Source organism: Artemia franciscana, unplaced genomic scaffold (assembly GCF_032884065.1).
Source record: "Artemia franciscana unplaced genomic scaffold, ASM3288406v1 PGA_scaffold_131, whole genome shotgun sequence".
NCBI lineage: Eukaryota > Metazoa > Arthropoda > Branchiopoda > Anostraca > Artemiidae > Artemia > Artemia franciscana.
The window spans coordinates 739,808-764,699 of record NW_027062626.1 but is presented as its reverse complement, the minus strand read 5'-3'; the positions used below and the strand labels follow the sequence as shown (position 1 = coordinate 764,699).

The window sequence follows — 24,892 nt, the reverse complement described above, 5'->3', positions numbered from 1 at the left end:
ATCAATTTTCTATCGATCCTGGCAAAACTTTTCTTCATTATAATACTAGGAACACTCCAAACTGACCTTTGCCCACACCTACTTAAAGAACAGCATGGATTCCGGCCAAAATGATTTTGTGCCGACCTGACCTTTATTCAAGGCACGATACTGAAGGAATTTAATGAATAGAGAAAATGCTTGTACATACTCTTTGTTAACTTTGAGAAAGCGTTTGATCCAGTAGATCTTCAAACCCTGTGGAGGGTCTTACGGCTCTACGGCATTCTGAGAAAAAGTTCGTTGATAGTTACCATGTACGAAGAGCCGGAATGCTTTGTTAAAACCTCTGAAGGCAATACGGGCTGCTTCAAAGTCGTGGAAGCGTCAAGTCTCTCCGGCGATATTGGTCTCTTAGAAGCCGACAAACAGAAGTTTCAGGAATTCCTGAGCAAATTTGTATAGAAATCTGAACAGTTCAGGTTACACTTCAACGCTCCAAAGACTAAAGCAATGTCAAATAGCAGTTCACCCAGAGGTATCGAACTGGGAAATGAAGATTTCAGACTTTAAGTGCTTAGAAAGTACAGTAAATCCCAGTGGCGATTTGAGAAAAAAACTACGCTCCAGAATTGCCCTAGCCATTGCAGCCAGTCTGAAACTTCTATCAGTCCGGAAATCCCCATTATACCCTAGGAAGCTGAAACTCTGGCTTTTCCGAGGCCTTTTTTTGTCTGTTCTCAGTTATTCTATTGACTGCCTAAAGTTAACTATGGAACAGGAGAAACGCATAACTGCCTTTAAGAATAACGGTCTTTGCTGGATCTTAAGAATAAGCGAAAACGACCATGTCAGCAACGGTAAGATACGTACCTACAGAGGCCAAACAGCTATCGCCTCCGCTGTGAGACAACGAAGACGGCGACATTTTGGACATATCCTCTGCGTACCAGACCAAAAACTCCAAAAAAAATGCTCACCCAGTGACAACCAGAGGGCACCCGTCACCAAGGAAGAGCAAAGAACGTTACATGGAGTACAATTTATGAACTTTGCAGAAGAGCCCTTCAGACGTTTCTCATCCCATAGTGGGAGGACATCTTTCTAGCGCACCACTTGAGGGAAGATTTGGGGCTATTCACTGACGCCCTGTGTGCCTCTGGAGGCGATGGAGAAACTAAGGTTTAAAGTAAGGTACCGAATTAGATGGCTTAGAAATATAACCAAGTTCGTAAACAAATATTTTGTTCAGGAATTGCAATTTAATAAAAAAAAATAGTCTAATTTGTGTCTTAATCCAAATACTAAGATTTTGAACAACTTTGCAACCCCTCATAATGCTAAGTTAAAATCTTTAGCTGCTAACATAAAGAATGTGCTTTTGGTCTGGATGTCTGAAGTTGTGTGTTTGATTGGGACCGAAATATGCATGTTAAACAAGCATTTCGTCTTTGCTGATTTTAATAAAAAAAACAGAACAATTTTGTTCTAATGAGAGTAAAGAGCGATGTTAAAACTTAAAGCGGAACAGAAACTGTTCTGTGTATGAGGGAATCATCACTCCTTGGCCCTTTTCATTACGCTAAAGTTTGATAGTGGAGCGCTGAAAGCATTTGTGAGTGCAAAAAAAGGTATTTAAAGGGTAATTTTAAGTGTTTAATTTTCTGATTGCCTTTTAAAGCATTTAAACTGAAAATTTTATTTTTTAAAACAAATGCACATCAATAACTTTTTCCATTCTTGAGGTATTGTGAAAAATACTTTGTGCTTGAGCAGTCGTGCTTAAAGCATTGAGACATAAGTCGAAATTTTGCCAAAATTCTAGAATGTGACGATTTCCTGCAGCTTCATCTCTTTTGTTACTTAATAAAAAGGGTACTAGGTCTTTAAATACCAATTCAAATGAGCCATCTTTAGTAATATACAACTACAGACTATGGATGGTCCCATGTGTTTAATATCTTCCTCTGGAAAAGAAAAATATTTCACACTTTGTCAATAGTGGCCATAGGGTTCTCACGCATGTTGAATTTCTTTTCCTAATTTTCATCAAGGCTGCGCCACTTTGGGGGAGTTCGATTCCAATTTTTAGAATTATAAAATGGTTCGTGTGTTAACAGCTTTTGACGAGCAATTTTAAAATTAATGTATGTTGTATATGTAAAATCACCATGAATAACAGATTTTGTTGTTGCATAATTTCTTACCAAAACTTTGTTTTTCAGTTTCAATTTTATTGACAAGGGTTGCTCTTTGCATATAATTTGTTACTACGGACTGTCTGACCAAATGCTCTGTTAAATTTAAGGGAGGTTACTACTCTCGTCTTGAACTCCAGTCTTTTACATTCAAGTTTGATTTTGTATAATAATGCTTCGAGAATGATAATCATTCCTGAAAAAATGTACTCTTACAAATTTATTAAGAGGTGGTCGGAAATATCAGTATTGAATTAACTGTCATCATTTCCGTAGTTTTCAAGGTCATAACTTCAAACAAATATTTTTTTTCGCTGTGAACACTGGTAGAGGGGCCAGGAGAGCATGAATTTCTATAAATAGGAAAATGAAAGTTATCTCCGTTTAATTTTGTGTTTTAATTAGATTTCTTTTTCTTAAACCGACATTTACTTGAGTGTTTACACAGCATGCCTGCATGACTCTGATCGGTGTATGTGTTGAATGTATTAACAAGGATTGTACTAGGCTGAACCAAAGTTCATTTACCAAAATTGACCATTTTTTGTAATCAAAACTCTAATTGGACCAAAATGGTATTTGTACTTATTAAGTACATTCATTACCATAAATACACAAGGGCCATATCCTTATGAATAAGGTAAGGTCATTTTCCTATTTTATAAGTGTTTTTCTTCCCTTACGAATGTCCAGGTTTGCTCATGACTCACAGAAAGTGTCTTTAAAATACCAAGTACACTAGAAATGAAGTTTGTTTCTTTAAATTAGTTAACTTAAAACTTGCAGAACCATATAAGTATACAAAACTAGGAAAACCCGTAAACTCAGTTATTAATGCAAAAGATGTTGAATACAGGTTTGCAGTTTTAACACTTAGCGGACTCACGTTTAAAAATAAAAAACGTGTGTGACAGATCATCCGAAAACGAGCGATGAAAATATATTTTAGTAATTGAAGGGGAATGTGTTTATCATTAAACAGCTAAAAACCTATCCTATGCTTTGATATGTTTATTGTTCAAGTTCTTCAGGGTTAGAAATTTCGAAATATTAGTTCATTGATTTACCTACTGGAAAATATTTTTAGTTAGACGAATTTGGTTATCATATTTTGTTGTATTTATCCATTTAGTTGACTACGGACCTATCAATGGAATCCTTAAGTAGCAAACAGTTTTAGCGCCACATTGGTTTCCGAAATACAATACGGGTAAATTTGACGGTGCTTCTGTTTTGGTCGGCAATTTATGTAAACAGGAAAAGTGTCTGCTTCTTTTTTTTCACGTTTTAGTGTGGCAACCAAAAGAAAAATCGTAGAAATTCTTTGCTTTCAGTTATGAATAGAACTAAGATGGAATCAGAGGCCAAATAATGTTTAAATTTTGATGCCTTTGGTACTTTAACCGCAAATTGAAATACTTATTGTAAAAAATTCTTTTAGAGAATAATGTGTATTTTTGGGATACGACGCTAATAAAAATTAAAGAATCATTACATTTAGACACTTTTTTATATTTTTTTTATGAAAGTTTTTCAAAAGCTCTTAAGTCAGTAATTTTTATTGTTTCATCTTAAATGTTTTTATATTTCCTTTGGGCTCCTCTGATATTCTTCCTTTGACCTCACTTCTTGTGTAAGCTCCTAGTCTTCTTGCTCTACTTTCTAGCTTTTCTAAAAAAAAATTCTCGTAACAGTAGTTGACTTAAAGGTCTTACAATTATGACAGTTTTGATTAATAGCTAGATAAATTTTGATCTTTTATCAAATAAAAGTAATTTTAATCTCGCAACGTGAAATCCCATTGATTTATAACATTGTTATCCCAGAAGAACTAAAACGTAAACTAGTTAAGAATTTTCGTGACTCTATTTCATAAAAAAAGAGGAGTGGATAAATAAATTAAATAAATAAGCAAATTATTACAAAAGTAAACAAATAAATTCAGTTTTTAAAATAAATAGACTTGGCAAACTTATTTTGCTAGTATAAGCAGATTGTAGTTGACGTGTTGCTCTGTATTTAAAAAAATAATTACTTATTTTTAGGTAAAGTACGAGCTGCCGAAGGACCTGGTATGGTTCTCATTTTGCCCTTTGTTGACAGATGCACAATTGTAAACCTTCAAGAAACCGATATTGAAGTCCCATTGCAGCAGGTATTTATTCTTTAGTAGTATCTTCTTCTTCTTCATAACTACTAGAGCTCTTTTATTTATGTCTGCATTTTGTGGGCAATGTCTTCTCTTTGTATGTGTGGGACCTACGTTGTTTTCTATGCAGTCACTATTGTTTACCAAAAAGGCTTCATGTCATGAAGCAAGCTTTTTCTCTCCCAATACACTTATTTTGTTTTAGTTATAGTTCGTTTTAGTTTTATGAAAATATACACGGTTAATCCCCCCGCCCAGACACGGTTGTGAAGTATTAATTTCATGTGTCAATACTAAGCTGAACTATCAATCCATAGAGTGGTATCATTGTGGTTGTTTTAAACTGAAGCTATCCCTTTGGCAACAACCCAAGTTATCAATTATTACAAGGGCTAGTAACCTTCAAGTCGTCCTTGCCGAGTTGCTGTTACACTGGACTTGCAATCCAGTGTCCTTCGAATGCAGAGCTTCGAGTCCTGGTGTCACTTGTTATTTGTTTTGAGACGGGAGATTAGCGTTGTGACTGTAAGCTCAGCCAGAGTTGACCCAGCTCCGTATGAGCTACCGGAGAAATCTGGGGAAAATACGAAAAGCGTCAGACGATTAGCTTCCAACCACGTGTAGTACTCCTGCCCGAAGGTAGAGAATCAGGAGATCGGTACCTTCGCTACACGGACTATTGGGCTAGATGGGAATAAATTTGAGTAAATTTTTCTAGCAACCATCAAAATGTCATCCAAATGGCTGTCAAAACAGGTGTAGTCTATTAGATTTTCATAGCCAATCTTATATATACTATTAATGGTATTTTATTGGTATCACCAAAGTCGACCCAGCTCCGTATGGGTACCTAGAGAAATCTTGAGAAAACTCGGGAAGTTACAGAGGATTTGCCCAAAATTTGTATAGCACTCCAAGCCGAAGTTAGGGAATGAGGAGACTGGTACGTATATTACGCAGGCCACTGGCCATTTATCTACATACGAAAAGTTTAGGTTACCTTTTTAGCAACCTTCAGAATGTCATGCAAATAGGTGCTGTATAGCAGTCATAGCAGGTATAGTTAGACCCTCGTATATCTGCTATTAATGTACTTTATTGGTACCGCCAGAGTCGCCATTGCGGTGCATTTGAAAGCGTTTAAGTAACTTTTTCTAGCAAACTTCAGAATTTCATACAAATAGGTATTGTATAACAGCCAGAGTAAGTGTAGTGCAGTAGCTTTTGATATCTGCTCGTATATATATTATTAACAGTATTTTATGAGTATTCCTTTAACTTTTAATACCCCCCCCCCCCAAAAAAAAAGGAAAGAAAAATCTTACAGAGCCAAACTTTTTTAGTTTAATAATTTATTCTTTGCCAGTAAACCTGTTAAAACGGATAGGAAATTGTATTTCAAGGTGCCAGCGTTCTCCTCTGCCAAAAATTCCCCCGGATAATCCCCCCCTCCGTGGAAAATTCTCCAACACACAAAATTAAGCAGACACAGAGAAAGTATAGAACAGGTGCCTCAAAATGTCGATTAGAGGTAATGATAGTCGATTAGGGGTGAATGTCCTAACAAGTAATAAAAGGATCAGGCTGTAGGACAGGGGCTAGTCGGTCTTAATGACTTTTGATTTTAAAAAAAGGGAGTAGAACTCTCGATTTCCAGTCAAATGAGAATCCTCCGAAGTTTCTAAGACCGTGAGGGGATGGTTGGGGATGAGGAAGGGGCATCCACCGTCGTAATCGGATTAAATTCTGCCCATTTTGGGGTTTTATGTTCCTCTTTGTATTCAAAATAACGGTGTAGACCAGAAATATTTCTGGAAATCAAGAGGGGTTATATATTAGTTTCTACCTCTACCCCCTTCTATAATACTAATTCTTTTTTTTGTCTGAAGGCTCAATGAGAATTAGGATGTTTTAACGTTAAAATGTATCTTTTGAGGTATTTGTCTTTCTCCCTAACTATATAACGATCGGAGAACTCTACTGTAGAGAAGCTCTCATCAACAAAGATTTTGGACTTTCTATTCTTGCTGAAAAAAGATCACGGATGTCTGTTGTTTGTTATTATTTCCTAGGGATGATCGTATCGAACCAAAAATCCTAGAAGATCAGGAAAGGGCTCATTGGAACAAAAATGAAAAGTTTTAATGTCCTTTTAAGTGACCAAACAAATTGGAGGGCAATTAGCCTTCTTCCCATGCCCCTTCCCGCCAGAAGACGTCCAATTGAAATTTTGAGATAGCTATTTGGTTCGTTTCAGCTGAAACGTCAGGTCCAATAAATATGCCTCTGGATGACATGACCCCCACAGTCCCTGTGAAAAGGGCTCCGAGTTTCGCAATTTCCCCATTGTTTACATATTGTATTTGTGATTGGGAAAGATATGGATTTTTTTTTTTGCGGGGGAGTTTTCTGCAGTGGTAGGGGAGGGATTTCCACGGAGAAGATTTTTTCTGTATTCATAGAGATGATTTTTATTATCTGTCTTTCTTTCTCTTTGGATGCAAAATCTTACATGTGGAGGGAATGTTGCGGAGAAACTGTCTGGGGGATTAAGAACGCTACCAATGCTTGACACAATGGTTATTTATTTAAATTCACATATATAGGCAGATTATAATGCTCTGGTGCTTTTTTAATGGTGAAAAGAGGCATGGCTAAGACATTTTCGAATACTGAAAATTATATTAACATTATGTCGGCTGTGCGGCATAGAGTCCTTGAATTTTCAGGTGTTTCGCTTTATGCACTTTAGTCTAAGGCCTATTCTTCCGAGAGACTGTCGGACCCGAATAGAGAGGTCTGTTTTTTTTTATTAGGCTGATTATTTGTGATAATATGTATAATCACAATTTACTTGTAATGTTATTTATTTTGTGATAATTTGATTATAAATTAAAATGGTTTTATTATTATTTTATTTATTATAAATCACAAATAATAAAAATCCAATACTTTAATTTTTATTTTAGTTTTTATCTTGCGACAATGCAGTTGTACAATGTGGCGCTCGTATCCGCTTCAGGATTAGTAATCCTGTATTGTATTCGACATCTTATTATGATCCAAACCATGGAGGACTGCGGTCTTTGGTTAAGTCAGTGCTACTGAAAAATGGTGTGAAGCATAGACAAAAAGATTTTGAGCCTGGATCCAGTGGGATAGAAAGTCTGTCGGAAGCTATTAGTTCAGAACTGAATGGCCTAGTCAACATGTGGGGAATTGATATAGTTACTACGTTTATGTAAGTTTCTACTTTTATTAATAGAGATAAAGAAAAATCATTCTTACACTTTAGATGAAAAGATTTCCCTAACTTGATTTCGTACACGACAACCCATAAAATTTGTAATAATCATTAAATAATAAAGTATGTTTTATAGATCAATTGGTGCTTTTCTCTCTATATCCCCTTGTTTTTTCTTCAGTCATTTATGGTGTAAAACAAGTTAATGATGTCAAAGAGAAACCGTGGAAGGAGTCTTGTTACATAAAACAATACACACGGGGTGTTTAGAATATCTAGTATAACTTAGAGAGAATATTTTGTCAGTTTTGAACGGTTGTTTTCCATTGGCGTACGTCTGTTCGAATAGATACGTACGTCTGTACAAACACAGATTGTGTCTGTAGATGTTGTTATGTTACCAAACGAAATATGTATGAATAAATGCTTTTCCATCTCTGTTTGTATAGTAAGTACGTATTTGAAAACAACTTGCATGCAATATATTAGCTTTGGAGGAGAAGATTTAAATCCTTTTATGATCGTTGGTGAGAAGCACTTGTTTGGTGGAAAAATAAAGGGCTCTTTGAGAGACCTTTATTGGTTTAAGAGAAGAAACGGTGATTTTGTTTGATCAATTCAAGCTCTCAGATGAAGCACATACGAATGGGATAAAAATGATGCGAAATAAAGCGATATAATCTGAGTTTGCACAAACGTAACTGAGCAGGGTCAAATTGAAGGATTCAGATTATATTGATAAATATAACAGAGAATGGCAGCACAGCCTGTCAGGCATAGTCATTACGTCAAAAAATTGTATTGTCATTCTTTTTAGGAGAGAAAAAGTGCCAAGCGTGAGGCTAGAAACCGAAAAAGTCCTCTATTGATCATGCGCAGTATTTACTGAGCTAGCGCGGCTTGTTAGTTGTTTTTAGAAATTGAGTGTTTTTTTATATAAAAAAAATAAGCGGTTACTTGCTGCTTCCTTACCTAACGCCTACCTGCTGTCTCCTGATATCTTGAATTGCAGTGTTCCTATAATTTGCGATGTCACTACTAATTTTTCCTGTTTTAGAGTTATTTTTTAATTTGACCCCAACCCTTATGGAAAAAAAATTATTTGTTTGATCAAGATAGACACAGCTAAAGAAAGATTTCCCTGGCTGTAGATGAAATTATAAACGTATTACTTAAATAATTTTGCACAACAGAACGCTCTTATGAAATAGAATGCTTGTCCCTTGGCTGATTTTTAAGAAAAAGGCAAGAAGGCGCATATTTTTCTAGTTTTGTATTTCATAGAAGATTACTAGTGTTAGAAATTACAAACAAAAATCGGATTATGTGTTATTAAAGAATAGAGATTCTGAGCAAAACTCATCTTCTGGTTGTAGTGCAGACAAAAATGTTATCCGAGACAGAATTGACCTTAATAATTGCTCTGGGAAAAACTCATCCAAGCAGTTTACTCCCGAAATAGGATTTGGTTTTAGACAGGTGGGTTTTTGTGCAATCCTGTTATTAAGTGTTTTAATCTTATTTCATAAATTGCAGTTGAAGTAACACAAAGTTTGTATCCAAATCTGGTTATAGTAATGTCCGAGTATTGCCTATTGGCACGAGCCTAGTCGTCATGATCTTCCTTGAGAAGTAAAGAATAAACTCAAAATGAGCCAACATTAGCTTATTTAATATATCAAACATAAAACGATGTCTAAACGATTTAAGATGTCTGAAACATATGTTAGTAAGTCGTAAAATGATGAGAAACAACAATAGATGTCGTGTTGCTGTCTCCCAAACTCATCAATAGTTCATTTGCGCTTTATTGAAAAATATCTTTAACCAGTTTTTTTTATGAAATTGAATTAAAAGACAAATTAAATCTTTATCTAACTCAAGAAATTCTTTTTTTTGTATCATTATATTTACAACAACTGGGCCGTATCCAGGGTACTGTTCAGCAGGCTCAGTAAAATAATTTCGTTCGGTGGAGGAAGGGGTAACAGAAAGAACAAAGAAAAGGGACTTTCTTTCCATGGACCTTTTCTAATGGTCTTAAATAATGTTTGTACCTGTATTTTTAAGATCCCATTAGTTTTGTTTTGTCTGTCTAATATGTAAAAAAAAAAAAATGTATAAATCTGCCTATCATGTTAAATTCAGTACTTTCAAATGTTTTGGCAACTCTTTCCCCTTCCCACTCTCTCTGAAATTCCAAATTTCCTTGAATATCTGGGTACTTCCTAGTCAGATCATCGAATAAAATTGTTTTGTTTTTATTATTGCCCCTTCTCCAATTTTTTGTATTCCCCCCCCCCGAAAAACAAAGTTCCTGGACACGAGCCTCGTTTGACTTCGTAGAGCTTCCGGTTTAAACTATTTAATATACTTTCAGCAAAGCAGAGAAGACATTCTCTTTTTTTTTATTTAATTATTCAGTAAATTGGTGTCGAAATTGAACTAAACTCCACTTAATTGTTTTCTATTGTTTAATATTTGCAGGTTAGATGTAGCTGTGCTTAAAGTAGCCGAGCAGCAGAATCCTGTTGAACCTGTTCTTAAATCATTACTTGGGCAAGTTGGGAATTTTCCACCAGTCTCTAAAGACACCTCAAACGCTCTTATATCCAATCTCATTAAACTACACGGAGGTAATTTTGTTGAATTTTTGGCACTATAAATTGTTCATGTACAACAAAAATGTTTTTTTTTTTTAAAGGGTAAAAGAATAAGCTTATACGTGATGGCGTATTTTTTCTTAACTGTCCTTCAGAAATAATTTTTTAGATTGTTGTTTAGCATCTATCTGCCCCCCCCCCATAAAAAAACGTTTGCCAAAAATGTATTATGTTTGAGTTCAACACCTTCATATCTCGTGAAAAATTCTTCTCATTTCCTCTTTTCAATATTGACACTGTGCACCTGTTATTGCAAATATTTTCTATTTAAAACAGATGTTTCTTCAAATTGACCATGATCTTTTAAAGGGCTTATTATTTTTCCTTTTTTATTTCTCTTTATCATAAAGTTGTCAAATTTAATAATTGTAGTCTATTCTAAAAAAAAAATTAAAAGGGTAGGTTTTGAAAATTTAAAAAGAAATGTACTTTGAAATCCTTGTTTCCATTGGATAATTTCGAGAAAAGTCCCCCTCTCATGAATAAATTGTTACGGATCCCCATCGCTCTCCTACACCATTTTTAAGGAGTTTCCTTCACTGAATTGTTCCCAATGTTGGACAATTTCATTTTTTTTCTGCCACAATAAAAAAAAAATTATGTGAATCTACACAACCTTCATATCTTTCTTTTAAAAAATGTTTCGTGTTTACTAAATATTGAGTTCGATACTCAGCTGAATTGAGTTTTGTCTTTGTTGGATTGGCCATGGTTTAAAAACTAAGAAGCTTGCTTATAATTCAATATTTACTCATATAAACATTTAAGAATCATAATTATCCACAAAGAGGGATATTGGTGAAAATCTACCTTCCCATACAGATTTTGACAAAAATGCCATTCTTGACAGTTTCAATCCTCCCCCTCTCCGTCGTACGAGTCAGACAGTCTCTCTTACCCCTTTCCCTTTATCTGGCACTGAATTGTTTGCTGTATATGTATAATTTATCGTTTGTTCCTCGCGTATTGAAGTTTTCTTTTTACGCAAATTGTTGCTCACAAGGTCTTTAAGATATGGTCATACCCTAAATTAAAAGTCTGCAGCATCTTCGTAGTTTTAAGGATACGAGCGTTATTGCATGAGGTAGCTACTTGGGAATGATTCTATCACATTGGGCTAGCTTACCCAGTTTTAATCTAAGTAGATCTACCACAAACTTGAGCTTATATTCTCATTTCATTCTTTTCGCCAGTCCTGGTTGAACTTCGTTGAAGTAAGGATGCTAGGGCTATTTAAAAAAAAATGTTTTAAAAAGTGTTTTTAATTATTCCGTTTTAATCCTCACAATTTGATGCAAGTTCTTTTATAGATTTATATAGTCTCTCTCTTATTCTTGTATTGTGCTAAAGACGGCCCTTGGACATAGGGCCGAAATATCTACAGAAATAATTTCCACTGTCTTGAAATTTTCCCTATTGTCTCTACGTTGTATTTGTTTGTTATGGAAAGGCAGTGTAGTCTTCGTCGCTATTTACGTGATTGACTTAACCGTACTGGATTCGCTCTCTTTGGGGGAGTTGGGGGGAGGCGTTCAGTGATTTGGCGAGTTTGGTGCTTCTGGACGTGCTAGGACGATGAAAATTGGTAGGCCTGTCAGGGACTTGCACAAATTGACTTGATAAAGTCGTTTTCCCAGATTCGACCATCTGGAGGCTAAAGGGAGAGGAAAAATTAGAAAAAATGAGGTATTTATAACTTACAAGTGGGTGATCGGATCTTAATGAATTTTGATATTTAGAAGGACATCGTGACTCAGAGTTCATATTTTAAATCCTGACCGGCATTAAGCCTCTGATTTTCCTTTTAAATCAATCTATTGATTCCTAGAATATTGTTAGAGCTTATACCATATGAGCTCTTGGCTCTTAGCTCTTCTTGCCTCGTCACAAGTGCCATATGAGCTCTTAGCTCTTGTTTTACATATTAACTACATTTCTACGAATAACATTCTAAGATAACGCTGGGTATACATGAGCGTCTCATCTGCTCTGTTTTAGTTTACTTCAAAAGGTTGACGAAATATTTGCTTTTGTCCTTTTCACTTTTTTTTATCCACTGACTGATTTTACCCTCGTTTTCTCGGTTATTTAATTTTGATTTTTCTTTTTGTCGTACAACGTTTCACCAAAATTAACTACAATTTGAAAATCATAATTATCGTAATTACCTTGAAATTGTAATTTAACTTGAAAATAACTTTTTTTTTATATAATCCTTATTTTTTAAGCTTTTACGCATATTGCATTTCACACAGTGACATCGTTTTTTTTTAACGTCTTAGCTACATTTCACCAAAATATATTCTAAGAAAACTAGATCTACATGAGCGTCTCATCTGCTCTGTTTTTCTTTACTTCAAAAGGCTACCGAAATATCCGCTTTTGTCATTTTCACTTCTTTTCTATCCACTGTCTGATTTTACCCTCGTTTTCTCTGTTTTTTATTAATTTTTTTTTGTCATACAACGTTTCACCAAAATTACCTACAATGTCAAAATTCTAATTATGTGAAAATTGGGGTATTTTTATCTTACGAATAGGTGATCGAATCTTAATGAAATTTGATATTTAGAAGGAATTTATGTCTCAGAGCTCTTATTTCAAATCCCGACCAGATCTTTTGACATTGGGGGGAGTTGGAGGGGGAAATCTTGGAAAACACTTGGAGTGGAGGAATCGGGAGGAAGCTTGGTCTTGATACGTGATTGACAAACAAATACAACGTAGAGACAATAGGGAAAATTTCAAGACAGTGGAAATTATTTCTGTAGATATTTCGGCCCTATGTCCAAGGGCCGTCTTCAGCACAATACAAGAATAAGAGAGAGACTATATATATATATATATATATATATATATATATATATATATATATATATATATATATATATATATATATATATATATATATATATATATATATATATATATATATATATATATAAAAGAGCTTACATCAAATTGTGAGGATGAAAACTGAATAATTAAAAACACTTTTTAAAACATTTTTTAAAAAAATGGCCTTAGCATCCTTACTTCAATGAAGTTCAACCAGGACTGGCGAAAAGAATGAAATGAGAATATAAGCTCATTCAAACGTGTCTTAGACAGGTTTTTATTCTTCCCATCCAGTTTCATCCTGATCTCTCCGCTTTAAGTATTTCCTAAGATTTCCGGTCTCCCCCCAACTGCACCCCACCAATGACGCTGGATCCGGTTGAGATTTAAAATAAGAGATCTGAGTTACGAGGTCCTTCTAATTATGAAGTTTCATGAAGATCCGATCACTCCTTCGTAAGTTAAAAATACGTCATTTTTTTAAATTTTTCAGAATTACCCCCCCTCCCCCCCGACAGAGCGGATCCGTTCCAATTATGTAAATCACGTATCTAAGACCTCTGCTTATTTTTCCCACCAAGTATCATCCCGATCCCTCCAATCTAAGTGTTTTCCATGATTTTAGGTCTCCCCCCCAATGTCTCTAGATCCGGTCGGGATTTAAAATAAGAGCTTTGAGACACGATATCCTTCTAAATATCACATTTCATAGAGGTCCGATCACCCGGTAAGTAATTCGTAAGTTCAAAATACCTCATTTTTCTAATTTTTCAGAATTAACCCCCCCCCCGAACTACCCAAAGAGAGCGGATCCGTTCCGGTTATGTCAATCATGTATCTAGGACTTGTGCTTATTTTTCTCACCAAGTTTCATCCCGATTCCTCCACTCTAAGTGTTTTCCAAGATAGGTTTCCCCCTCCCAACTCCCCCCAATGTTACCAGATCCGGTCGGGATTTAAAATAACAGCTCTGAGACACGATATCCTTCCATCAAATTTCATTAAGATCTGATCGACCGTTCGTAAGTTAAAAATACTTCATTTTTTATTTTTTTAGAGTTAACGGGCCCCCCCACTCTCTCCCCCCCCCAGATAGTCAAATCGGGAAAAAGACTATTTCTAATTTAATTTGGTCCGACCCCTCATACGCTTGCCCAATTTCATGAAGATCCGATCACTCGGATCGGATCTTCATCCGATCACTCGGATTAGATCCGGTCGGGATTTAAAATAAGAGCTTTGAGACACGATATCCTTCTAAATATCAAATTTCATAGAGGTCCGATCACCCGGTAAGTAATTCGTAAGTTCAAAATATCTCATTTTTTCTAATTTTTCAGAATTAACCTCCCCCCCCCCCCGATAGAGCGGATCCGTTCCAATTATGTAAATCACGTATTTAAGACTTCTTCTTATTTTTCCCACCAAGTTTCATCCCGATCCCTCCAATCTAAGCGTTTTCCATGATTTTAGGTCCCCCCCCAAACTCTCTCCAATGTCACCAGATCCGGTCGGGATTTAAAATAAGAGCTTTGAGACACGATATCCTTCTAAATATCAAATTTCATTGAGATCCGATCACCCGTTCGTAAGTTAAAAATACCTCATTTTTTCTAATTTTTCAGAATTAACCCCTCCAACTACCCCAAAGAGAGCGGATCCGTTCCGGTTATGTCAATCCTGTATCTAGGACTTGTGCTTATTTTTCTCACCAAGTTTCATCCCGATCCCTCCACTCGTAAGTGTTTTCCAAGATTTTAGGTTTCCCCCTCCCAACTCCCCCCAATGTCACCAGATCCGGTTGGGATTTAAAATAACAGCTCTGAGACACGATATCCTTCCAAACATCAAATTTCATTAAAATCTGATCAAACGTTCGTAAGTTAAAAATACTTCATTTTTCTATTTTTTCCGAATTAATGGGTCCCCACTCCCCCCCCAGGTGGTCAAATCAGGAAAAAGACTATTTCTAATTTAATCTGGTCCAGTCCCTGATATGCCTGCCAAATTTCATCGTCCTAGCTTGCCTGGAAGTGCCTAAAGTAGCAAAACCAGGACCGACAGACAGACCGACAGAATTTGCGATTGCTATATGTCACTTGGTTAATACCAAGTGCCATAAAAGCGATGTCAGTGTGAAATATAAAATGTGCAAAAGCTTAAAAAACAAGGAACATAGGAAACGAAAGTTAATTACAAGTTAAATTACAATTTCAAGGTAATAACGTAAATTGTTAGAAAATCTAAAGTAGCAAGGATATCAAAATTAAAAAAAAATACTTTTTGCACCCTGGACTCATAGTAAGTCATTGTGTCAAATTCTCCAAGATTCACTTTGAATCGTTATCCCAACATCTATCTGTATCCTCTCTTTTTTGTCCCTAGTCCAGAGTTCTTGTCAATAAGGTCTTAATTGAAGACTAAGTGTTCTATTTTAGGTGCTGGTCCCTCCACTGCTTGTACTTCAGCAACATCTGGCAAGATAAGATCTCATATTGATGAACTACTCAGTAATGCTTCTAATATTGAAAAATTGCAGCTGGGTGGAGTTGGAGGTATCCTTAGGATCGACATTTCTTCACCAAATGGCACCGTTGAAACTGTATTTGTTGACCTGAGAGGAAAGACTTGTGAGTTTCTTTTTAATGGAGTCGCTGAAAAGAAAAGAATTGGGAACAACTATATTGCAACAGTTTTATCGAAGATAGTTTTTTCTATCTTTTTGAAGCAAGTGGTGGAATCTTAGCCGTCCTGGCTAAGTGGTTGGCGCGCTGGGCTGGGAATCTTTTGTCCGAGGGGATCGAGTTGAGTTCCTGGCGGTGCCGTCATTGATAGTCGTTAGGAATTTTTCCCGGAATAAAAAAAAAAAATAACAAGTTAGCCACCGCCTTTCCTGGTTTCCGAGCATGCTTCTTACATCATCAAATTGGAATTACCTATTTATTTGGGGCTTACTTGGAACTTTTTACAATACCATCTCCTTTTTCCTAAATGAATCTCCGCCAAGGCCTCTAAAATGTCGAAACGAGGATTATATTCATTAGCTTGGGAAACTCAGGACACTCCGTCAAAAAGAACACAAGTCCGTGGGACTTATTCGCTAAAGCCTAATGGTTGACAGTATGGTTTATAAGACCTTACTTTGACTAAGAGAGGCTTTATTGACTTCTTATCTGAGTTCATGCGCTAATTTGTGGATGGCCATTTTTGTCCAATTGGTGTGTAGTAATTTAGACAATGTTGTAATATCATCATGTGATGATAGAAGACGTCGTCAGTCTTTGAAAACTTTTTTTTTTTTTCAAATACATAGAAACATGCGAGTGATGAGCAAATTCATTGTCGTCCTTTCCTCAAAAACTAGCCACACTTAACAATTCCTACTTTTTTTCCGACTGCCAAGAAGCTATCAACTTACATAAATCTGTATTGGTGTGTAAAATAGAAATAGAACAAAAAGAAAAATCAATGACAAACAAACACTACACAATACCAAACATAAATAGCCAAGCCACTGGCAGGAGGCTCTTATAACATTCCCATATAGGCCACGAAAGGCTGAAAAAGAGGGGACATAATGGCACAACTAACTCATCACGTGATGATAGAAGACTTGCGCAGAGAACCACATATACAGTAATGAATGAAAGATAGAAGCGAGAAACAGGACGCAATAAAGATGTTTGTGTAAAGACCAAAAGATGTGTAACTTTCAAGTTGGTTTAGACTCTAGACCATGAATAGTAGATAAAATGATTATATAGAATTATGGAATAATGGGTAAAAAAAATTTCCAAGACTGACTCTGATTACATTTCACAGTACCTTTTTGATGCGTTTAGTGATTCAGTTTATGAGGCGTCTTGAGTTTTGAAGGGGCGACAAAGGGATGGATTTTTTTATCGGGTTCTTTACTTGCAATCTTAACTGAGATATTGGAGCCTTCGGGATCAAGATCATCAGTTGGAAGGGGATAAGATAGGTTTCACTATTTCCGTTTAATGGTATCAACATTTATAAGACCAGGTACTCTGGGGAAATAATAATAATACTAATAATTTATTTATAACCCACAAAGTACATTAAACTGTGGAGTAAACACACAAAAAAAGAAAAAACAAGACAAAAAACATAACAACATAAATAACATAGCAGCATAACAACATACAACATAAATAAATTACCTCCATTCAAAAAATGGCCAAAGAGGGTCAGAAACACCGATCATTTGCCGAGTTTTAAGACATATATCTTTAGATAAATGTTTCAGTCGCGAGGGCGCATCAACGATGTCAAATTTAGGGACGACTGTATGATTCCGATACCATCGAGGCAGACGCAGCAAGTACTTGCAATACTTAAAATATCCTGAGCGTATTTTCTTTGTATCCTTCTTGCGAAGGAGGAAAGCAAAACCAGAAAGATAAAAAACAGCAGGGGCACAAAAACTAGAATAAAGACGGCATAGTCCATTTCGGTTATACCGACCACGATTTGGTGAAATTTTCGCGTATCCAACCCGCATACTTTTCAGCACGCTGGACGTAATAGCGGAGCAAGTAGACGAAAGTGACGTGGAAAAAGAGAGACCCAACCATTTAATACTTGTTGAACATGGTATAGTTGAAGAACCCAAGCAAAGAGGTGATGCTGGTGGAGGACTCCCAAAACACAAAAACTCACATTTGGAGGCATTAACTGAAAGGCCTACTGTGGATAGTGCGGCTGAAAGCCGGTAGAAGTTGGTAATTAGACTATTTTTTGTCCGGCTAAGAAGCAGAACATCATCAGCATATGCAACGTGACTAATGCCTAAATTATCATTGTAAAAAATTGACGGTTGAAGACGTTGGAGACACGAAGCTAAAACACATTTAAAAATGGTCGGGGATAACACGGCACCTTGCTTAACGCCTTTTTTAACAGGAATATACTCCCCTACCGTACCATTCCACTTCACCCTAACTGAAGAATTAGCATACCAATACTTAAGCACGGAAACAATAGAAAGGTTAACACCCGAGGCTGCTAGAGAAAACAAAGCATTTGAATGAATTACATTATCAAAAGCACTAGATATGTCAACAGTCAAACAATACAGGGGATTTTTTTGAGCAACAGCTTGTTTCATTAGCCGACCCACAATATGGTGAGCTTGAAAACAGCCCATACCTTTTCTAAAACCAAGCTGGAAGGGTGTAAAATTGCACTTGGAGTTAATGGCCGGTAGCAGTACATATTCAAATAGCTTACTAACAAAACAAGACACAGTGATATGACGATAATTAGAGCAAGCACTGGGGTCCTTACCCCTCTTGACTATGGGAGATATACAACCGGACAAAAAACTATCTGGCACAACGGACTGTGCCAAACACATCTGAAACAATAATTGCAAATGCTTCAGCAGTTCAGGACAATCATAAGCAAAAAACTTGAAGCAAAGACCATCACTATCGAGAGACTCAGACTTATTCACTTGCATAAGAGCTCGGAGTATAACACCAGATTCCACTTAATGTGAGTTTTAGCAGAAGCAAAATATTTTCCACTCGAATATTCATGAAAAACATCAACAGGAGGAGATTATAAAAATGATTCTTATAGCACCGAATAATATGAAATTATATGAAAATATTTGCAAGACTTGACTTATGACTTTTCTTTGGAATTCGTAAGCCTTTATTAAATTAGCAACCATTCTCGTCAGTTCTATCACTTTTCTTAATATTAAGTTATTTTTGCACATCTTCCTTGTTAATACAGAATTCTTTATCCTGATTTAAAACATAACTTTTTGAGCAACCGGGTACATTTTGTTTATAAAATGTACCAGGTTAAATGTACCTATGTACCAGTGTTATATTTTATGACACTTACTTGATCCACATACCTTGGAGGACATGCTTTATAGTTGATCTCCTTATCAGATGTCAGAAGTTGATCTTGCATAAAATGAAATATTTAGGGCGATGTGTCAGTAAGAGGAGCGTCAGCTACATTGGAATCCCTGGGTGGGTATCGAAAAGAAATTAGATGAAAGACTTGTTTTAAGTTTTTCAGTTCAATGCCCTGACGGTCATTATTTTTGGCAATAGAGCAAATTGTTAATAAACGTAGACAAGCATTTTCATAAGAATAAACAACCAGAATAGAATCTTACTTCACATCTATATATATAAAAGTAAGTTGTTTGTTTGTGTGTCTGTCGACTGACGTCATGTTTGTGTGTCGACTGACGTCATTATAAGGATTGAGCTGTATGTCGTCATGAAGTTGTTTGTCGACTGACGTCATGTTCGTCAACTGATGAAATTACAGACCGGGACACAAATGACGACCGGGACACAGGGAATATAAATGACAACCGGGACACTCAAAGAGAAATTACAGACTGGGACACCGGGACACAAATAACGACCGGGACACAAGGAATATAAATGACGACCGGGACACAGGGCCACAACTACGCCGGGGGGCACAAGGGGGATATATAAATGACGACGGGGACACAGGGAATGTTCGATTAGCAATCACCATCAACAAAGCTCAAGGGCAATCATTAGAAAAATGAGGTATAGATCTGAATACGGATTGTTTTTCCCATGAACAATTATATGTTGCATGTTCAAGAGTCGGTAAACCTGACAATCTATTTATATGCTCAGACAATGGGACAGCGAAGAATGTTGTATATTCGCAACTTTTACGTAGTTAAAAACATATATATATATCTATCTATATTCACATTTTGGACACAGGGACACAACTACAATGGCGCGTAACTAATATGGCGCGTAACGACTTACGCGCGGGGTGGTGGGTGGGTTTGGGGGTTGGGTTGTCCAAAGCCCCCCCAGGCCCAAAGCGCCACCCCAACAGCTTGGGGTGGCTGCGAAGCGCCACCCCAACAGCTTGGGGTGGCTGCGAAGCGCCACCCCAACCTCGCTCATCGCGTGAGACAATATAACGGTAGATGAAGTTAATATTTACCCGAAGTACCTGTGTAGTCCGGGTGGTTTCCGATCTTAAGTAAGGAGGGTATCGAGTTGGAACTTACGGGAGAAGTTTTTTTTCTTTAGAGTGAGATACGGGTAAGGAGACTTGTAATTTTTTTTTTTTTTTTGCATGGCTTTGTTTCTTTTTTTTATCCTCTGAAAAGAGTACGTTATAGTGTTTTCTTATGCCTGTAATTTGACATTCTCTTTGTCTATTACTTAACAAATAATACAAGAACTTAAACAAAACAAGTACTTTTTTGCTTAAAAACAACATCCCACCATATAAATATAATATCACAATGATTGAAATAAATCGTGTTGCTAATATATTGTTTTTTTTTTTTTTTGAAAGAGTTAATACTACTAAAAACTAAAAATGGTACAAAATGTCTCTACTTCTAATTCATTGCCCTTAAATGTACAAATATGAATAGGAATCCAAAAAATAGAATTTTTCAGCCTTTTAGTTTTTAAGTTTTCTGTCATTTAGTTTTAAATATAAGTGTTTAGTTATAATTGTAGCATTGAGAATAAGAATTTAACTCGTATTAGAAAATCCTAGAGGAATTAGAACATTGCTTTTCCAAGTTGGAGCAATGTTATATGAAATGCTATTATTTAAGATTTCTCTGCCAACGTGAAACATGGTAAGAATCTTTGTTGGTTTTTTGAAATTCTTAAGGTTTGCACATTCTTTTCCAATTCTCCTTTTTTTGGGACACATTTCATGGCACCAAGCAGCTAATTGACTTATGGCCCTGTAAGCCCCTAGTTGACGATTTATCTTAATTTTCCCCTTGAATTGCGTCTGCTGAACTTCCTTTTGAAGGAACTATAAGATGGGTTTTCGGGGATAACTCTCCTTGGGAAGCCATTCAAAATAAAGGTGCAGCGTTTTATTTTGCTTTCATTCAACTACTCTGTGTGGGTTTTCACCCCTCATCTGTACTATGCACCGTGTTTCTGCGTGTTTGTTGTAAAAATACGTTTTCTCCTTGGGGAATGTCATTTCTGAGAAAGTACGGACTGAAGGCCAAGTAATATATATTGCCTGAATGTTACCGTGTTTATTTTTAAGTTCTTTTTTTTAAGAATTTATGGTGACTTTGCAAGGTATTTGGCGATTTTTTAATCTTAGGAGATACATATAGAAAAAAATATGATTCGGATATATTTAGATATTGAAAAAATCTTTATTTGGCTTAAATACAATAGTGATTGACTCAGTGTTTAAATAATAAATTGCAGAATCATAACCTCTATAACACCCTTTAGAACAATAAAGGTTAAAATACAACTGATACACAATGGACAGTATGCAAGTCTAAAAAACGGGCAAGTTAAAACAATAATATATTTATTTAGGCTCTGTTCCTATATAAAAAAAATTATTTTCTACACTAGAAACATAAGGGAATATAATTCATTCAGTTGAGTTGTATGAAGGCCATTCTCGTGCAAACGAATGTGCAATTCTCGTGCAAATTCCCCCCCCCCCCATGTGCAAATATATACCCTGAATTGGTATTTAACGGTAAGGTGAAGTGAATTTGCGCAAAAGCGATTATTACTTTCGGAAAGATCATAAGAAAAGGCATCGAGGGGCAGATTCACTATATCCATAGGTCAATAATATAAACTGCTCTATATTTACCCATTTTTTATTGTCAGGTCCAGTCGGCTCCAATATTTTTGGACCTGGATTCTTTTCTGAAAGTTTCATAACCTAACTCAACTGTTTTCCAGGATAGCAAGAAGTGTCAGAAGTTTCTGAAAGTTTCATAACCTAACTCAACTGTTTTCCAGGATAGCAAGAAGTGTCTAAGCTACAATTTTAAGCTATCCCATATTTTCCTAATTTACCCTTTTATGTCATTTTCGACAGTATGGGTCCCATCCAAAGCAAATTCTTGGACCCGTAGCTGGTAAGAGAAGATTTTTATGTCAGAAAAATTGGCTATCACAAGCAGAGATGGGTCGTCCGCGCATTGAAATGGTGCACAGGCCTAAAGTATGCAGAATTTTATCAGTTTGAGAGTACACTTTTAAAACGTTTGTTTTGTTGCTGCTTCTCCATCTCCTTGCTCCATATTGCGTACTTGCTTTTCCATCTCCAAGATTTTGGAATTTTATCAACACTCAAAATTTAAAGGTTAATAGAATATTAGGCAATAGAATTCACTAGTTTTTAGAAAGTTCTCTTTTTTTTCATTCCACTGTTTGGAAAAAATTACCCCCCCCCCCCCCCCATCTCTCGGATAAATTTAATGGTGCTTCTGTCTGTAACACTTTTGAAACGGCAACACAAATTTCATTACTTCTTTTTTATTATTTATTTCTTTTCTAGTGCCAATGGCAGAGGAATATAATGTTCAATTAAAATGCAGTGAAGAAACAGCACTAGGTCTCCTGTCTAAGACACTTTCACCAACGACCGCCATTCTGACGAATCAAATTCAAGCAAGTGGCGATGTTGATCTCCTTAAGAAATTCATAGAGTTCCTTTGAACTGCTACCTCTACTCAGCACGGAAGGAATATAAGCATTTTGAATGCGTTCATATTGAAAAAACCTATTTGGCAAAAATAGATATCCACACATAAATTTGAGTATATGTTTTATGACATTCTTCAAAAATTGAATGTTACCTGAAATTGAAAAAAAGCCACAAAAAATTGTTTCCTTAGGTTCTCGATATTTTTGTTGTAAAACTAAAACTGGAATGTATTTTTGAGCTGAATTGAAAAAGATTAAAATAATGGGTAGATAAAGGTTTGAAATTTTCTGTCTAATTAAATTCTGATTACATGTTTGCGAATACGCTCCTGGCTTTTTTGTGGGTTACGCTAATTTTGAGAGTGTGTCCAGTTCATCTTTAGCATTTCTGGGCGTAATATAATAAGATTTCAAAGATTTCAATTTGGGTTTTTTGAGTGGCTCCAAAATTTTCCAGGTTTACTTTATACACGTCGGCTTTGATAATTAAAAGTGCAGTATAAGCCATTCTTGTAACTTTTCAGGGGAACTAAAAACAGAAAAAAGTTTGTCAGATGTGGTCGCTTTGAAGGATGAAACTAATGAAGATAAAGGAACATATTCTAAAACAACTTTTTATGCTCTTTTCACCCGTATAAATTGAATTGAATATTCCTAGCGAATCGAAAACTATTCGATTTTATGGCGTATGTCTCCTTTTTCTTATAGATAATTGTTATCCCCTTCTGTCAAAAGTATCTTGAGAGAATTCAAATTAATTCACTTTTGGAGTATGTCTCCTTTTTTCTTAACAAAAAAGAAGACAAATATCATTATAGCTCCATATGATAATCTTCTTCTGTCAAAACTGGCGTATGTCTTTTTTTTTTATCTTCGTAACGGTACAAGATAGGACAATTATGAATGCACCATTCGATTCCTCGTGCTGTGTTTACTCACCATAAATACATAACTTATATTCGACCCAAATGGCATGTGTCGCACAATTAATTATCACAGCCCACCTGCATTGATAGAATCGCATTTGGAATGCTTTTATACCTCCTTTCGGCTACTATTGTTGATGACAATTTAATTATTTGTAACCTCTCGAGCTTGTATCTAAATTTAGTGTTAGAGAATTTAGAAGTGCTTTTGTCTTCCGCTATTTGTGTAATTTTAACGTAAAGCTTGCTCACCCTTGATAAATATCGGAACATTTAAGCTCAACAACATGGCTAAATAGCATGATTGGGTAAACATCGCAAAATAATGCTCGTTTGGTGTTACTTTGATTCAAAGCAAAGTCAATGATATTCGAAGCATGTTAGAGTTAAGTTGAACTTCTTTATTTTCTTGAACTTTTTTCTTTCTTGACGGGGTGATCTGAAACAAACTTCATCTCTTTTTTTTCTCTCTCTCTCTTTTTTTTCATAAATAAAACAAACGTTAATACAGAAAGAACACACGGCAAAAATTGAGAACAATCAAGTAAATTCCAATCTACCCTATTCATTAGTTATTCCCTAACGTTAAAACATGTCAAAATATTCTTTTTTTTTCTTTCTTTTTAATAATGTAAGATCCTAGCTAAAATCATCCATTCTACCGCTTACTTTCACATAATTCAAAAACAGCATGATCATTTCTATTCTTATAACATCATAATTGATCCCTATCCCTAGCATAAGACTAATATTGAGACTGCCTAGCTTTTCTCTTTGGGATAAACTTCTCATATCCCTTCTAAGTCTGTGATAAGAAAGACAGCCAATTAAATAGTGATGTACAGTCTCATTCTGCAAATTACAAGTTCTACAAGCAGGGCTATTAACTTTCCCTATCCTAAATAGTCTAGAATTAGTACTTACATGACCTGATTGAAAATGGAATAACAAATTACAGTTGCTGACACTGTAGACTTGGAGTCAACTGTCAACGTGGTTATGTTTTTTCTGGGTTACAGGCTGATTGTGGATTAAATCCTTCGAAATTCCAAATCTTCTTTGTCTCAATCCTTCTCTGATTGCTCTCAATTCCTTATATTCATCTCCCTCTACACAATTCAGGGGTTGTGTTGCTGCTATTCTTGCATGTTTATCAGCCATTTCGTTGCCTTGTATACCTACATATGCTAGTGTCCATACTAGCTGAATTCCAGATCCATTTTGGAGCAATTGAAGAAGTGTGTTGTAACAACTACTGACTTCTTGGTTTTGGGTTGAAATAAAATTTTGCAAGCTTATTATAGCAGCTTTTGATTCACTACAAATAGAAAACTTTCTTCCCTTCCTTTATTGTGGTCTTGTGGATTAAACCTAGTGCTATCTCTATTGCTTTAATTT

The 24,892-nt window shown here is 35.7% G+C and overlaps 1 protein-coding gene across 3 annotated transcripts in view; it reads left to right on the top strand.

The window, feature by feature from the left end:
* The window catches only part of LOC136041296 (stomatin-like protein 1), a 34,474-nt gene extending 9,787 nt beyond the window's left edge, over positions 1–24,687 (top strand). For 2 of the 3 annotated variants that reach the window (XM_065725908.1, XM_065725909.1), the window contains exons 4-8: positions 4,223–4,332; positions 7,296–7,567; positions 10,058–10,206; positions 15,510–15,701; positions 22,420–24,686. In XM_065725908.1, coding sequence (XP_065581980.1) covers positions 4,223–4,332; positions 7,296–7,567; positions 10,058–10,206; positions 15,510–15,701; positions 22,420–22,580 — 884 coding nt within the window. In that variant the 3' untranslated portion in view covers positions 22,581–24,686. Of the gene's footprint in view, positions 1–4,222; positions 4,333–7,295; positions 7,568–10,057; positions 10,207–15,509; positions 15,702–22,419 lie in introns of all 3 variants that reach the window. The other variant, XM_065725910.1, reaches the window with a different exon arrangement.
* Positions 24,688–24,892: the final 205 nt, after the last annotated feature.